This window comes from Lycorma delicatula, chromosome 2 (genome assembly GCF_047948215.1).
Source record: "Lycorma delicatula isolate Av1 chromosome 2, ASM4794821v1, whole genome shotgun sequence".
Taxonomy (NCBI): domain Eukaryota; kingdom Metazoa; phylum Arthropoda; class Insecta; order Hemiptera; family Fulgoridae; genus Lycorma; species Lycorma delicatula.
Window position 1 is genome coordinate 37,740,015 of NC_134456.1, and position 17,878 is coordinate 37,757,892.

Below are 17,878 nucleotides of genomic sequence, written 5' to 3' on the forward strand. Positions count from 1 at the left end.
ATATGAGAGCATTTGAAATGTGATTCTTACTGGAGCATAACAGAACAAAATGTCACACAAAGCAACAGATTATGCCATCTTACAGTCTCATTTCCCTGTTATTAATATTCCAAAATTCATTGACCCATGCCCTCTAACCTCTGTCAGTTGTCATTGTTATGATGTTGAATATTCCTGTTTTATCAATGTGTACAAAACATAATGCAGTAATTGAATTTTTAACAGCGAAGAAGTGAAATACTAGTGACATTCATCCTCGTCTAAATGCTGTTTATGGTAATAAAACAGTTAATTGAAGTACTGTGAGTGAGTATGTGAGTAATAAAATTGTATGTATCAGAAGCTGGTAAAGTGAATATTGGGGATGAACCTTGCAGTGGTCAACCAGTTTATGTGACTGATGAAAGAGACCAAAAGAAGGCAGATATATTGATTCAAAATGGCCATCGCAATACACACAACACATTGTCACCCAGATAGGGATTTTGAAAAATGTGTAGGACTCATTATTGTGCAAGTGGGCTGCTGTAAAATTTGTTCATGGTGGGTGCCATGAAACACAAAAAAAGAATAAACAATGATGAAAGTAATCTTGTAACAGCTTCTGAAATGTAATTCTGATGAAAGAGATAACTTCCTTTTTACTATTGTAACAAGAGATGAAACTTAATACATCATTATGACCCAGAAGTAAAATACTGGCACTATAGTTCATCACAATCAAAAAATTCAAAACACAACTACTTGCAACAAAACTTCTGTTGACAGTGTTGTGGAATACAAACATGTACATGACTATTATGTGGAAGCTGGGTTGACTGTAAACTCTTTATGATACATAGAAACTTAAAATACCGTTGATGCGTGTGTCACGTTCAACAGTTCTTGGAGCCAGTTATTTTTTAACAGTAATCTTCAGCCACACACCTATTGCAACCGCCGAGGCTGTAATGAAATTAAAATTTGAACCTATTCCACACCCTCCATACCCACCAGATTTGGTGCTTTATTTTCTTTTCTTTCCACAATTAAAGAGGGATATTAAGGATATTCATTTCACCATGGATGACGATCTAAAGGACAGAGTGAGGCCATTGATCATGGAAAACGCGACCATTCTTCATTGATGGAATGAGAAAACTGTTACTACATTGAAAAATAAATGTATGTTTTTACAGTAAGTAAAGTGTACTTATGGCATAATCATTTTATTTTATTATCTCTTCATTTGTGAGGTATGAGCAGCTGTGCATTGTATTTCGGTCACCTCTTGTGTTAAGTGAAATAAGTTTTAATGAAATTATTAAGTATGTGTTTTGCGTAAAACTTACTTACATTTCTGTTACAACTGAAACTTTATCTAGATAAGAACTAATTATTTGTATATTCAGTGTAATATGTTATATTAAATGTATGACAAAAGCCTGTGTTACAGTCAAAAAGACTTATTTTTCCTTTGGCTTTTAATCTGTAATGGTTTTATTTTCTACTAGTGCATTTATTTACTGTTAATATGTCATTAATAATAAGCATTTATTTTACTCTGATTATAATATGGTATTAATTTTACAGTTAATAGATTAATTCTATCTACAGGTATACAAAAAATAACATTTTTTAGATTAATGGTCTTTCATGTCTTCTTTCTTTGCTCTTCACTGATTGATAGTTCCTCAACAAGCTGTGTTATATGAATTTGTTACAACACGACATGGTGTATATTAAATCTAGTTTTATGCATTCTTATCCTAATAATGCATCGACCATTATAATGTAAACAAGGAATAGAGGAATAGAAGAAACTGGTGTATATTTTATAATTTGGTCTCTGGATTTATTTATGTCAGATTTATTTTCTAAACATCACTAATATTATAAGTTTTTATGTTTTCTATAAGTACAGCCCTTTTAAACAATACTAATTGTTTATTTATAGGCGGAGAGAGATGGGTTCTAATGCAATTAATGGAGGTCCAGATGATCGGAAAGTGTATGGAGCGAATGAAGTCCAACCATTTCCTTACACTCCTGGTGCTCCAGCACCTGCTCCTCCGTACATCCCTCATACGCAGTTTATAAGAGCTGCTGCTGCATATCCTGCCTTTCATCCTAATAGTTATGTACGTCCCTCTTATCCTTTCCCTCATCCTAACAGTGGTGAAATGGTCTACCAGTACCCACCTCCTAGTCAAGCTGCCTTTCTTCCTCCTGGTCCTGCACCTGCCCCGCAACCTGCACCTATATCATATTCAACGATAGTTCCTCCACCGAAAATATCGTGTTATAATTGTGGCAGTCAAAGTCATTTACCAAACGATTGCCAAGAATCTACCATAGAAGAAGTTTCTAAGCAAGGTATGTTGCTTTTATTTAATTAAATATGTTTTGTATCTTATGTAATGAAACCTGATAAGAAATTTATTTACTTTTATTAGCTACTGATAAACTCTTTAATTGTTTAAATATTCGTTCATATTTCTTGTTAGGATTAGATATGTGTTTTTGTTTATGTAAGGCAGGTGATAGAAATTTTCTTACACCTGTTTAAAGATATTTAAATTATTGGGCTTTTTATTATATTGTGTTTTTGTTAATTTGAGAAAATTGTGAATTTTGTTATGTTGATGCACCAAAACTAGTTCAGAATAGAGTAGCGCAGTTCTTTTTTTTTTACTCATTGTAGATTAGTTTTTTAATAAAGTTAATGTAATGGTAAGCAAATGATTTTTAGAGATTTCTTTTTATTGCAATGCACTAAATTATTTTTAGATTAAATAGGTCAGGAAATACTTTGTCTTAAAATGAAGATAACTCTTACCTGTAAGGAAAGTTTGTAATTTATCATACATATGTATTGATAGTACATAACTATTAATAGTATTTCAAGAGAAGTTATTTTAATTAGGATATATTTGATTGGCTTCCCTTGTCATATCCTATTTATTTATGATTTTCACTATTTGTTTATGTATTATTTACTCTATTTACTTATTATTACACTATTTACTATTTATTTATTTACACTATATTGTAATCGGTTAGCTTATAGAGTGAAGAATAAACAAACGTGCATTGTGTGAGTGATTCATCATGATTCTGCTGAGTCATGTACCATGTATCATGACACGGCCAAATCTATATACAACACTGTAATCATTATTCATATATTAGTCACACCATATAATTAGTCATATAGTAATCATGTAATTAAATGTTTTTATAATGTTATTTCTTCTCAGTTATATTAAAAACCTTGATCTCTTCATGTGATTACTCTTGTTCAGGCAGCACTGATGTTTGGCACCATGATGTGATATTAAACTTTAGTTTTTTCTTTTCAACATAATTTGTATTTCATTAAACATGTGTTTTAATCATTAATTATTAGTGCTTTACACACAACCATACAATTCAGCCGAGTCGCCAAGCTTGTTGGATTCAATCTTTTTATATTATTGCAAAAAGCATTAAATTATAATTGTTAATTCGAATTAATCAATTGTTAATTAGTCAATTTTTTTATTTACAGTTCACTTAACATAAACGAAACAACTCTTTTGTTTTTGTTTTCAATTTTTTTGTTGCTATTATTTGTGTATTTAATCTAATGTTATTTAAAGTTAATGTAATGCAATTTTTTAAGTTTACTGGAATGCGAGTATAGTGTATTCCTAGATTTATGTCTGTATGACTTGAGTTTTACAGTTATTTTGATACAATGTCTGATACCAATTTAGCTGATAATATTGCACAATTATTGATATCCCTTCTGAAAAAAAGGCCACAAAAAAGTCACAAAAAGCTCTTAAGTTGTGTAGAAAACAACCATTTTAAATTCTTATAAAAGCAAATTCTAGAGTAATCCAACGGTGTTGATTTTGGATGTTGTTAATAAAACTAATATAAATGGAAGTTGTGCTGCTTCAGTGTATGTTGTGATTCATCAATGTAAATTTACTAATGAATTACAGTCTCCTAAGAAAGCAAAACTCCACAGGTTAAAGGTCAATTGAATTAAAGGTTGACACAATCTTGATAAAAACATGATTCGTAAAAACTACACAAATTTTACTTTTGAAATGAACTGCCTACAAAGTGAGTTTAAATGATGGTAACGATCTACCAGATTTCCTGAGAACAACTTTTTATAAATTGTTAAAAAATATGAGTTATAAATACAAAAAACAGGGCCACCAAAGTGCTTTAATTAACAGGGATGATATCATTATATGATGAAGACATTATCTCACTGAATTAAAGAAAATGATGAAAGAAGGCCGTAGAATATATTACATAAATGAAAATTGGGTCAACAAAGGCCATATGAAAAGTTTTGTTTGGAAGATAAAACTGAATTTGTCAAAAGAAGCCTTTCTGTGTGGCTTATCAACTGGTAGTAAGGTTCCATCAGGTAAAGGTAGGTGTCTCATAATTACACACATTGGCAGTGATACTGGGTTTGTCAATGGTGGTCTCTGGATTGTTGAATCTAAATCTTGAAGACTATGTAACAAGGTGAGCAGCATTTCTTTTGAGAGATGGTTTAGCTATGTGTAACCTCTTCTGGAAGATAGTTTGGCTATTGTTTTAGACAATGCCCCTTATCATTCATGCAAAAAAGATAGAATACCTTGGAAAAAAATGATAAAAAAAGGTGGCTAGTTTAAAAGGAGTGATTTTGGAAAAGGATGAACCTAAGCCCCAATTATTGCAAAGGGTTTCGTGTGTAAAAAGTAATTTTAATTTGTATAAAATTTGATTTAGTAAGATTCAGAGGTAAAACTGTGCTTAAATTACTTCCTTGTCATTGTGAACTCAACCCATTTGAGTTAATTTGGGGACAAATCAAAACTTTCATAGTGTCAGAAAATACTACTTTTAAATATCTGATGTTAAAAATTTATGCTTAAAAGCCATCGATAAAAAGGCCCAGCAGAATGGAAAAAACGATAGAAAACATGTAACGGATACCATTTAACAAAATTATTGGGAATTTGATAATGTAACAGAAAAATCAAAATTGAGCCTCTCATTGTTTCTATTAATATGAGTACTACGGATTTCTCACAATCAGATGATGAAAATTAAATTGAATTTATTGTTTGTTTATTATCACAGAAATTTAATTTAAAATATTAGTGAACTTTTACTGTTAGTGGACAATTGACAATTTCATAACTCTTAAACAACTCAAAGAAACTACGTAACAATAAACAATTTTAATGAATGAAAATACTCGTGGGTTATCAGAAGTGACAAACAAAGTAAGAAATATTTATTGATCATTTAACATTTCTAAATAATTTAAATTTAAAATATACTCATATGTATTAATTTTTGTAAAATGTAATAGTGTGCAGTTACTGAATTTTAACATCGTCTAGTTTTTTTAATATGCATCAGGATATATAGGAAATGCTTGAGAATCTGCTGTTTGAACACTCATTTGTGCAATCTGTTTACTTGAACATTATAAGCTAACTTAATTAGGTATATTTATTTATTTTTTACGACTTTTGTTTTTGGTTAGCTAATCTATATGAAACTTCCATTTTTATGATAACTTTGACTGGAAATAAATTTCTAGGGAGTAAAAGTCCTTAGAAACTGTATTTTAAGGTTTTAGAATAACTACATTTATAACTGTATAACTATTTTAGATTTGAAAACTGTGGTTTGAGTTTGAAATCTGATTAATAAGAAAAAAGTTTTCAAAGGATATACAAGGGCTGTTTTTTTCTACCTTCAAGAGATAGGCGAAAGGCAGGTCTGTGCGTCGTGTGATTGTGCTGCCCCCCCCCCCACAAAAATCTTTGCCATTGCTGGCTTTATTGCATCAGTCTGAGCCGAACTATAGGCAATTGAACATGACTGCTACGATTGATGCTCCCGCCAAGTGTGTGTTGCGAAGTGTGATACATTTTCTGCAGGCAGAAGGATGTAGCGCTGCTGATATCCATTGCAGAATTATCCTAGTGTATGGTATGAGTGTTGGTAGTGTACAGGATTGGTATAGAAAATCTAAATAAGGGCAAATGGATGTCCATGACGAAGGTTTACAATAAGTGAACTTTCTGCAGAAATCCCAGAAATTTCAAGGTCTTCTCTGTATACAATGGTGACTAAAGACCTAGAATTCTGGAAACTGTGTGCACATTGGGTTCCAAAAATGTTGAGTGACTATCACAAAGTGCAGCAAATGGCGTCAGCCTTAATGTTTCTCACTTGTTATGATAATGAGGGGAAAGAATTTTTAAAATGTCTTGGTTACTGGCATTGAGGCTTGGATCCAGTATGACAATCCAGAAACCAAAGAATAGTGTAAGCAGTGGATGCACACTTCTCCAAACAAGCCAAAAAAAACTTTAAACAAGACACTGAACAACAGGAAAAAAATGGCTACAGTTTTTTGGGACCATAAAGGTGTCTTGTTGAAGGAGGACTTATGGAGCAGAGGGTAACAATAACAAAGGAAGTTTATTGTGGATCTTTACTTTGCCTTTGCAGAGCAATCAAGAACAAATGTAGAGACGTGCTCGCGTCTAGCATGGTTCTGATCCATGACAATGCACGACCGCACTGTGCCAATGTGACACAAGACCTTCTAAAACAATTCAAGTGGGAAGTTCTCAACCAGTCTTTAGGTTTGATGAATTTTAATGTAATATTGCTTGTTAATACCCTTGAGAAGCAAAAATGCTAGATAAGATAATTTTTCTTATAAATTATTTTGATTTTTCTTTATCATTTGTAATATCTTACCTTCAAGATATTTCGGTTGCATTGGTAATGAGCTTTATATTTAAAAAGGAAAGTGCTTACTCTACTTAGAATAACATAAATCTTGAATTTTTTTCAAGTTTATTACTACTGTCAAAGAGAAAGTAAACAATAGTGTAAAGAGAATTGTATTCATTCCTGAGTACATCCATATTGACTAAAATTAATTTGTCTATAGCCAAGTGCATCTATAGAAATCAGGTTATAAAAACTAGGGTATGATAATCATTAAAAATTAGTATAGTTATACTGGGTTCCTGAGAATTATATGAACAATGTCTTATTAGAAAAATAGTAATAGTCTATTAATGAATTATTGGGCTCTCTTTAAGAGTTAACTCAGAGTTTTTCTCGGCAAATACTAGATAGCGCTGTGATTGCATATGTCAGTCACACAATGTGTATGGTAATGGTTTATTGAAACAAAATTAGATACACAAATCCAATGCAATTTTAGAACTCTGTTAACTTAGAGCCACCCTCTAGAACAAGTATTCATTCATGGTATGATAAATTTAAAGAAACTGGCACCATTGAACATAAGAAAGGTGCGGACTGGCCTAGAATATCAGATGAAAAAATGGAGATCTTTCATCAACTGGGAAGTCAGCTTGAAGTGCAATGCACGAGTTAAATCTTCCACGATCCACCGTTCATGATGTTTTACAGAAACGATTAAAACTGTATCCTTATGAATTACAAATATTGTACCACAAGATCACACTGCTAGAAAGGAATTTGCTGTGAAAATGATGATTGTTATCTTAAAAAAGTTCTTTTCTCCGACGAGGATACACTTCATGTGTCTGGAAAAGTGAACACTCAGAACGTTCAAATATGGGGATCAGAGAACCTTACTTACTTACTAGCCAATGCCTGCCCTTGGTGGTTGAGCCATTTGGTGACCAATAAAGACTTCTGTAAACCAATAAAGGGCTTCTGTAAACTCTGGGCTCTCATCCAGCTGGGTGTGGTTCATGGCTGGAGAATCTCTCAGGTGATCAGCATCCAATACCCTGCAGCCACTCATTGGACACTCAAGAGGCGGGAGCATATGGATGCGGTGAAGGTGACAAGCAAGATAGTCATGGCCAGTGTTTAGTCGGAAGGCAGCTACTTTGACCGCATGCAGTAGGCTGTAGTTGATAGGATCGTCAGTGATCAAAGTCTCCCATCTTAGAGAACCCACATGTTATACTTGACTGTAGTAGATATAGGCAAAAATTAATGTTAGGTGTGGACTGCTTCATGATCGTTTGATGGATCTTTTTTCTTTGTGGAAACGGCAGTTAGCACGAATATCTATCTAGACGTGTCAGAAGGGTTTGCTTACCCTCAGCTTGAAGAGTTACAACCAGAAACTATATTCCAACAAGATGGAGTACCGTCACATTGCAGTCTATTAGTGAGGAAATCCTTCAACAATACATTCCAAAATTGCTGGATTGGATGTGATGGGCCAACTGCTTAACCACTTCGATCACCTGATATAACTCCATGTGATTTTTCCTATGGATTTCATTAAGGATAATAATATACCAAACTCGTGTAGTGAATATTGATAACGTTAGGATAGGATTGTTAACAGATTTGAACTTATATGTATGGATATGTAGCAATGAACGTGGCATGAGATTGATATTTTACTGGATTGATATTTTGTGAATTACTAATAGTGAACACATTGAATGTCTTTGATTACAGTTAAAAAAAAATTACACTTTTAATATTTCTAAATTCATAAAATCAGTTTTTGTATCTTAATAAATAAATTATTTACTCATTATCAAAGTTGTTCAGATAATTTTTGGTACCTGGTATTTTAGATTATGCTACTGGTGGAATTAATCCAAATTAAACATACTTGTTACATATTCTCGTTATGTTCTTATTTATTTCTTTATATAGGACAGTATCGAATAGACTATACTCCATATCAAAAGTCTGGTGAATGTTCAACAAGTAATAATAGTGAAAAGTGACCCCACCTTCCGTGTAAGTTAACAAACATCACTCACGTAAGTTAATAAGATAATTATTATCACATGTGCCAATGAAATTTATTAAAATATAAAAATTGTGTAATATAATAGTAATAATAATTATTAATAGTAAGTACTACGTGAAAAACTTTTTAACACTTTTTAATCTGCTTAAGTATATAGTTAGTCATATATATATATATATATATAAAAATATATATTATTATTATTATTATTATTGTTAATAGTAGTAATTAATAATGAACTATGTGTTACTACATAAGTTGTAAATTTTAATCATGTTTTAATTAATTTATTGATATAATTAGAAGAACAATGGTACAAAAAACTTTTGCGTACGGCACACAGTTTTTTTTTTTTTTTTTAAAGGTAATATTAAGGTTCATGACAGTTAAGGAGTAAGGATTAGATTATGAATGTATTTCAGACAATATAATTATAAATATCTGCTGTTATTACTAATAATAATATATCATCAATATATTGTGTGCTTTTATAAATTTATTTATTATTAAATAACTATATTACAATGTTTATATATACTTATGACTTTACTCTTGGAGATCAAGATGCACTGCAAATTTGGTTATTTTACTGTATGTGGTTTTTCTGTATTTTTCCCTTTTTTATATTTACATGTTAAGGTTTTGATGTTAATGTGTTTACTGTTTTTTAGTTATTTTGATCTTAAATTTCATTGAAACTGATTTCTTTATATCCTAAAAATTAATTAAAGTTGTTTATGTGATGTTATAAGATAGTTTTTTTTTTAAATGACTTTGTGCAGTATTTTTATTGTATGTATGTTTTTAATGTTTCTTTTAATAAATAAAAAAGAAGTAATAAGTATGAGTAATATTTTTTAGAAACAGTTATGCAGTTCAGTTTATTGTTATTTGTTTATATTTTATGTAGGGCCTTACTATATACTGCTTTGTCATCAAGTCAGGAGCTTAATATGCTTCATACATTGAAAAATGAGCAGTATCCTTATTTTATTCTCTAATCCTGTGTCTACTTATGTATTAATCTCATTTCATATCTAAAATTTGTCTTTAAAAAAAAATTAAAAGAAATATTATTTTTTACTTTTTAAACTATAAAACATTAGGTAAATATTATTTTAAATATATTCTATTAACTGCCTTTTAATTAGTCTTCTCATTGACCCTGGTCAACTTGGATATTAGTGGACCAGTGGTATTCCCATTATCAATTTCTCAATTATTTACCTATTTTAGCTAGAAATTGTTTTTATTTTTTTAATTAAAAAATAAAAGAAATAAAGCTTGTTTATATCTATTCTAGGAAAGAGATTGTAAAGAATTAAAAAGATATTTTTATAAAATATAGAAAACCCATTATTTCAACAATGGTAACAGAATTTGAAAACAAACAGGCTTTGTTTCAGAACCCTCAATGTGTTGTAACTTTTACATGAAGATAAGTCATGAGCAATTAACTTTATCAGTAGCAGTTCAATTTTATATATAATTGATATATATTTGAAACAAAATAAATGTGAATCGTATGATTTTAAAATTAAAATAGCATCTGTTGAGATTTAATTATCATTAGTAATTAATGTATGTGTTAGATTTTCAGTAATTTTTTAATAAAAAAATACTTTTTAACCAATTTACTTAAAATTAAAAATGTTTACTAATATTCCAATTTTATTCTTATGAATATTGGAGGTGGAGGATTTTTTTTAACCCAGCTATTAAGTATAATAACTACCCATATAATAATAAAAAATGTTTAAAATATAGTTTCACACCATACCATTTACTATTTCGTACCTTTTTATTTTTTAATCTCATCTAAAAAATAAATAAGACTAAAAAATGTACTCCAGTATAAATTATCAATATTTCTAAAATTGAGTAATACAACATCATTATTATTATTTTTAATATTGTTTGTTTCCTTGAATGGAAACATACTTTACAACGAGGTTTAATTAAAATATTTTTCAAAAATATCTATTTGTGTATTTATTTAATGCTATTTAATGATTTTATGGAAGGAGACACACTACTCCATTCAATTTTATTGAAATTTGTTCTGCTCATTTCACTCATATGTCAAGTCAGTTAGGTTAAAATCTCAAAAAGACTTGTTTTTATTTCAGTTTTTTAAAGATAAATTTTATAAATAAAATGAAATTGCATACTTTAGATAGAGGTTAATGCAATCAGAAATTGAAGTAAAACATCTTTGATGTTTGCTGAAATTATGAATGCATTATTAAGCTTCAAACACACTGGTAAAGATAGAATAACTAGTATATACACATATGCTTCAATATTTACTAATAATGTTTATTTATGGCATTAATTATATATATATATTTATATATTTATAATGCCATAGAATTATGTGACGTTGTATGGTGTAATAGATTTATTAACCATAGATACTATACCTAAAAGAGCAATGACATTCTCATTTTTGGTATATAGCAATTACAATTAATTTTTGTTAACACGTGTACTCAAAGGTTGATCATGTTTTTGTTTCAGTTGATAATTGGATGTTTAGTAAATACTTGAGAAATCTGTTAATTCTTATTTTAATATTACATTAATTTTATTATTCAAGAATTTTCTTGAAAATATGTAATTTTTTTAGAAAGTATTTAATTTTATATTGTAGTATTATTGCCTAGTATTGACTGTAATAATTAAGGAATTATTATTTTCTTTTATTTTCAAGTTTTTTGTTGTGACATGATTAGTAAACAGTAATATTGTATTCAACAGTTTTAATATGAATGTACTCACTACAATTTCCATTCTGAAGAAAAATTGAAAAAGGTTTTTAGGTTTAATCTAATTGTGCTGTACTTTTACATCGAATTAACTAGATTATTGTATTTCAGAATTATCTGGGCTGATAAGATTGAACATTTATTTGTACTTTTGTAAGGATATTTTCAAAATAAATTATAAAGTAGTAAAACATTATGTTTCTTTTGTATAGGATTTGACAATTATTATATAATTGAAACTAGTCCTGCAGTTTTTCAGAATCAAATTTTTAGAAAATAGTTGCAAAGAAATGATGGTAGTTACAAATAGATTATTATAGATTTATAATACTGAAAACAAAACCATTACTATTATACTGGTAATGCAATAAATAGTTACATCATTTTGCACCTATGAAATTATCTGGCTTCTTTTATTCCAAATTATTCATTTTCTGGTATTTACTCTGGAAAATTTTTACTATTATGGGAATCAACATCTGTTTCTACATCAACAGTTATCATAGAATATTTTTTTTTAACTTTTTAAATAACTTTATATTTGAGCATTTTTTTCTTAGACTAAAATGCAAGGAAATTTTTCTTGATTTATTTTGACTGTTGCTGTGTACAGTACAGCAATCATGTAATAAGCATTCATGTCATTTTGTTCTATTAACAGTAAACTTTATTTTCATTGAACTGAAATAAATATTTCTATAGTCCGGAGGTAAAGGACATCATCTCCATTTTTGTCGAAAATGAGTTTATGTGTGAATCTTATAGTATTTTTTGCGCTCTTTCCAGTGGTATGCACCACTATCTCCAGTTGTGAATAATAAACAAGGTAGCTATTTTTAAAATGACAAATATAAATTTTATTGTGGTAAACAACATCAAGGGCAGATATCAATATATACCTCTTAAAACAATGCTGTAGCCTGCAGGTAAAGAATACCATCTCCATTTTTCAATTTTACAGTGAGCAGTTTGAAGTTTTGAGATTTACTTTTTCTATTTCCTTTGCTCATCATCATCATCATCCTTCCATCATAACTTTATCTACTAAAATACTTTATTAAGAAATTAAGCCTCTGTGTATGTGTAAAATTAAGTTTAACAAAAAATTGCTGAATTACAGTGGAATGAAATTTTTAAGGCTTACTGGTGTCAAGAAAGGTCACGATTTAAAAAGACAATTCATTGTGTCCTGCATTGAAGCAAGATCAAAAGAAAGATGTAGAGATACAGATGGTACAAAACAAAAGAAAATTCTTTTCATTATAAATGTTGTAAAAATAAGGGTGTGTGAAGTGATATTTTTAAACGCACTAGCTATATCTTTTCTTTATTTTTTTTTATTTTCCTGTGTAGCCTATGGGAATTATCGTTCAGGTATTACTTCAGAGGATGAACAAGGATGATATGTAAGAGTGTAGATGAAATGTAGTCTTGTATGGTCTCGGTTCAACCATTCCTGAGGTGTGTGGTTAATTAAAACCCAACCATCAAAGAACACTGCTATCCATGATCTAGTATTGAAATCCATATAAAAGTAACTGCCTTTAGTAGGACTTGGAACGCTGGAACTCGACTTCTAAATCTCCTGATTTGGGAAGATGCGTTCAACACTAGACCAACCTGGTGGGTTGCACTAGCTATACCTAATACAGTTGTAGTTAACACAATTAAAAAACAAGAACTACAAGGATCATAGAAATAGACAAAAGAGGTTGGCATAAATGTTATCCCAAAATATGAGAGCTACTATTCACGTTTGAAAACTAAGAAACAGTTTTTAAGTCCCGATTTAAATTTAGAGAAATTGTATTTATTGTATCAAGAATTCTATACTGAAAATAAAATAGGTAAATAAAAATGGCAAAAAAGTGGCTTTATTCAACAAAAATTTCAACTTGTCATTTAAGCAACACAAACAGATACCTGTAATTCATATCTAGCAAAATTAAAGGGTGAATTAACATTAGATGGTAAAAAATCTATTCAAAGTAATTATGAATTTCACCTTAAGGAATCACAGAAGCAGTATGAACAAAAAAATAAAGATGCAAAGAACAGCTAAACAGTAAAAACAGTAATGTTTATAAACACAATGCTTTTAAAAAATAACTGAAATTTTCTACTGCCGGAAGTTGTAGACGTTTAATTTCAAAATTTATGATTCCAATAATCTACTTCATTATGATGTGGGATGAAACTAATGCAAGATGTGGGGAGAATGAAATAGCGTTTTACATTTTAAAATGGGCTGAACAAAACATTCCTAATTCAGAAATTAAAGAAATAGTACTAGGGTCAGACATATGCTATGGCCAGGACAAAAATTTGGTTATGTGTTTTTTTCTATATTTTACACAGATATCCACAGATAAAGAGGTATTAGTCATAAATTCTTGTTAAGAGGCTAAATCATGTGGAAGCAGGCAATGTCCATGCGCTGATAGAATGAAACGAGAAGAAAATATGAATTACTTATAGATATTGACACCTAGGGATTGACAGCAGCTGGTTTACCAATGTTGAAAAAAGTATGTTTGCAATACAGAATTACATGATTTCAAGAATTTAAATCATAATTTTTTCACATTAAAGTTCAGCAAGAAAACATTGGTGAATTATTTTATAAATATGAAGATATTGGCAAAGAATTTCTTTTAGTTAATTTACACAGAAATTTGAGAAAGAATCTCAAGTTTCCAGATTTACTTGATGTCATTAAGAGTCGATCGAAAACCGATATTATGATTAAAATAATTATCATCAGAGTTTGTCAAAATATACGTAACTGCAGTGAAATAAATGATTTTCCTGAAGAAGAAAGTGGGAAGACTAGAGGAAATAATTATTTTTAATGAAAGATTTATTTTAGAATAATTTGAATTTTTTTGTGGATTTTTATCATACAGAATAATATTACTACAGAAGAAATGATTATATTTTTAAGTTCTTTGTAAATTTCTTTTGAGTGTCCATAACAATATGTTGTATTACACTATTTTGTATGAGAAAATAATTTTATAATAAAGTCTTAATTACCATTTTCTTTTCATTGTAAGTGTTACAATATTGTACAATCATTTCATTGCATAATTTATTTGTCTCTTGGATGAAACAATCAGGGAATTGTGTTGCACTAATGTTATCTTTTATGAATAGTATTTTTTAATAAGATTTTTTTTTGTAAAATAAAATATAATTCTTCAGACTTAAGTCTTTCACAAATGGCTGGACATGATAGAATTCATTAAAAAAAAAGTTAAGTACATAGAGGTATAAAACACCATGTCTATTTTGTTAAATATAAAACAAAAATTAATAAATATGTTAGCATCTATGAAAAGTAGACCTAAATAAGCTATTTAAGTAGAAAATGTTATGATGAAAGGATGGTGATGAGCAAAGGGAAATAGAAAAAGTGAATTTCTAAAAACTTCAAGTTGCTCTACTGTAAAATTGTAAAAATGGAGATTGTGTCCTTTACCTCCAGGCTACAGATTTAATTATTAGAAATAATTTACGATATCAATAAACCATACATGAAACTGTTCTATCATCTTATTGCAAAGTTTAATTGTCTTTTGTTTTCTTTTTTTTAAATGCACATAAAAAAACAATTGATGAAGGGTGGGTTACTTGCTATTTGCCAATATTTTGTCTTTGCTCCTTGACTAGTTCTATTATCCAGTGAATTCTTCCTTGGAAGGTTCTTGAAAAAAAATAAAGAAAAATTTTAAGAAGTGGATTATTATGAAGATAGTCTAGTTAGCACAAGCATCCAATTTACGTTAGCGAATTATTTTGGGTGTTACTCTGTATTCGCCATTAACTTGAAATGCCTACATTTTCTGTATATATTTTCTTTTATTAACAATAACACTAACCAATCACTACGTGCATTAAAAATATCAAATAATTTTTTTAAATTCTTTATTTTTGCTTAAATTTTGTAACTTAATTAACTGCATTTTTAATTTGTTGTTTATATTTGATTTAAGTTTGTTGGTGTATTCAGTGTAGGTTTTCAATTTACATGTTCCCAATACTTGAATAAATGCCTGGGATGTTCAAGTTTAATGTTTAGTAAAATTGCCCCTACCTGGAATTTCAGTTATCTGGATCGGTTTTGCACTTGTTGGTAAAATATAGTTTATTTGAACTATACTTCTCAGTGTAAGGGGATATTTAAAATAGTAGCTACCTATTCCTAGTAAGGAAAAAATTATAATTGTTTATTAACATAAATAAACACCATCATTTTAAACCAGAATAAGCATCGAAACAAAATTTAGTTATAATTTTTTTTTTTTAATGACTGTGTTTGCAGGGTAATTCCTATACTTAGTTAATTATTTGTAGGTTGTAAAAGTTACTTACTTAGCATAATTCCTAACATTTTGTCATTTGTCAAAAGAATGTGGCTCTTTCCCTTGATAGACCCTGTGGCATCTATTTGGAATGCTGCTTATTATTTTACAATTTCTTCCAAAATTTCTTAACTCATATAAAGAGTTTCAAAGCTAATTAAATTTCTGAAAGTTAAATTCAAATTTTTTTTGTTTTAGTGTGGGAAAAGCATCCTGGGTAATCCATTGCAGGTATACTTTTACCTTTAAGAAATGTCTCACCCTCATCGCTCTTTGATGAATCTGGAAATGATCTCATGAAAATTGTTCAAAATAGGATTGTGAGATTTAATTGCAGATCAGAAGTTGAAGTTTGACCAATGAACACTTCAAGTTCATTGTACCGTCTGAATAATTCCATTGTGAATACTGGAAATTTTTTAGCCTTTTTTCCTTCAAGCGTACATCATCACAACATCATGCTTTTATATGAATGGTTTAAAGCAATAACCATGTTGTTAGTTTTATGAAGAACTTAGTGTATGATTTGCCTTTTTATCTCTTAAGATTAAAAATCAGATAAACCCTAAGCTTCAGTTATTGTTTGTTGTTGGCCTCTGTCATTAAAACAGTATAATTCATTACTTCATTTAAGTAATCAAGAAATGATCAACAGATTAAGTCAACTAAATCTTCTTACTTTTTTATAGAGTTTCCCGTAAAACCATTGACACCTTTTGTCATCTTCTTTTGAGTGTACCGTACCATAATTTTAACTCTACAATAACTTTTTGATTTTATAAATATGTAATATGTAAAATAAATATTGCCCTGTTACTAGAACAAAATCAGTCAAACAAAAATATTGATTTGTTTGAACATCAATATTTTTGTTAAACAGTCAATTTGTTTTAATAACTGAATGCTGAAATAAGGTAATACATATGGAAGATAATTTATTAAACTTTAATATTATTTGATACATTTTTGCTCTCTGCTTCTGTCTTTTACTTGCATTAATGTAACAGAAAAAAATGATCATTTCAGTTGTACTTTTGTTAACATTAAAATAATTATTGGTTACAAGTAGATGAGTTATATAATGTGGAGGTGCATTCTTTTAATTTTCTTTATTTTTTAGATTGAAGTATGTAATCCTGTATTTTTACAAAAAAAAAAAAATTAATTAATAACATGATCTACTACTAATTCTACTTCAGATAATAGTTGAGATTACCTTAAAGCTGAGATTAATGTAAATTAATCTATATTTTAGGACTGGATGGAAATTTATGTGTTTTAAGAGTTAATAGTACAATAATATGATGTCTTAAAATAATAACTTATTAGTAGTGTATGTCACAGTAGTTTTGAATTGTCAAGTATGAATTTCTTATTCCTTATCAATAAACTTAGGTAGGTAATAAGTCTTTGTCACTTAATTTCCCATTCGCATATTTTTATAATTAGTTACTGGATTATGCATAAAAAAAACATTTGTGTGAATTAATTTAAGTTGCATTTTCATTATAATAATCTAGTTTGATTTTTTTGTTGATTTATGTGTTTACCATTTATTGTGTAAGTTTTGTAGGTATAAATTTAAAAAAAAGAAAGACTGCTTCAGTATTTTAAGTAGGGAAATTATTATTTTTTTGTTATTGAAGGTCATAATTATTACTGCTGTGTAATTGTTAGAATATTTTAATACCAGTGATTGGTAACACATGGATTATGTTTTAAATTTTGCTTGCTTACACACTTTTTATAGTTTTAAAATATTTAATAGTGATTCAATAGTGATCCATTGGGGTTACATTTGCTTATGCATTAAACTATTTTTTTTTAATTATTGAATTTAATTGATATAATAAAAAATCAGTCAAGGAAAATACCCGAATTGTCAATGCAAAAAAAGAAGAATAATTGAACAATAATATTGATTGTAAAAGTATTTTGTGTAATATATAGATTAAATA

General features: G+C 28.9%; 1 protein-coding gene across 4 annotated transcripts in view; it reads left to right on the forward strand.

Annotated features, from left to right (window-relative positions):
* LOC142320667 (uncharacterized) overlaps window positions 1-17,878 on the forward strand; it is a 111,637-nt gene that overhangs the window by 37,360 nt on the left and 56,399 nt on the right. For 2 of the 4 annotated variants that reach the window (XM_075358723.1, XM_075358721.1), the window contains exons 7-8: window positions 1,937-2,355; window positions 8,689-8,775. In XM_075358723.1, the coding sequence (XP_075214838.1) occupies window positions 1,937-2,355; window positions 8,689-8,762 (493 nt within the window). In that variant the 3' untranslated portion in view covers window positions 8,763-8,775. Of the gene's footprint in view, window positions 1-1,936; window positions 2,356-8,688; window positions 8,995-17,878 lie in introns of those variants that run through there. The other 2 variants (XM_075358720.1, XM_075358719.1) reach the window with 2 other exon arrangements.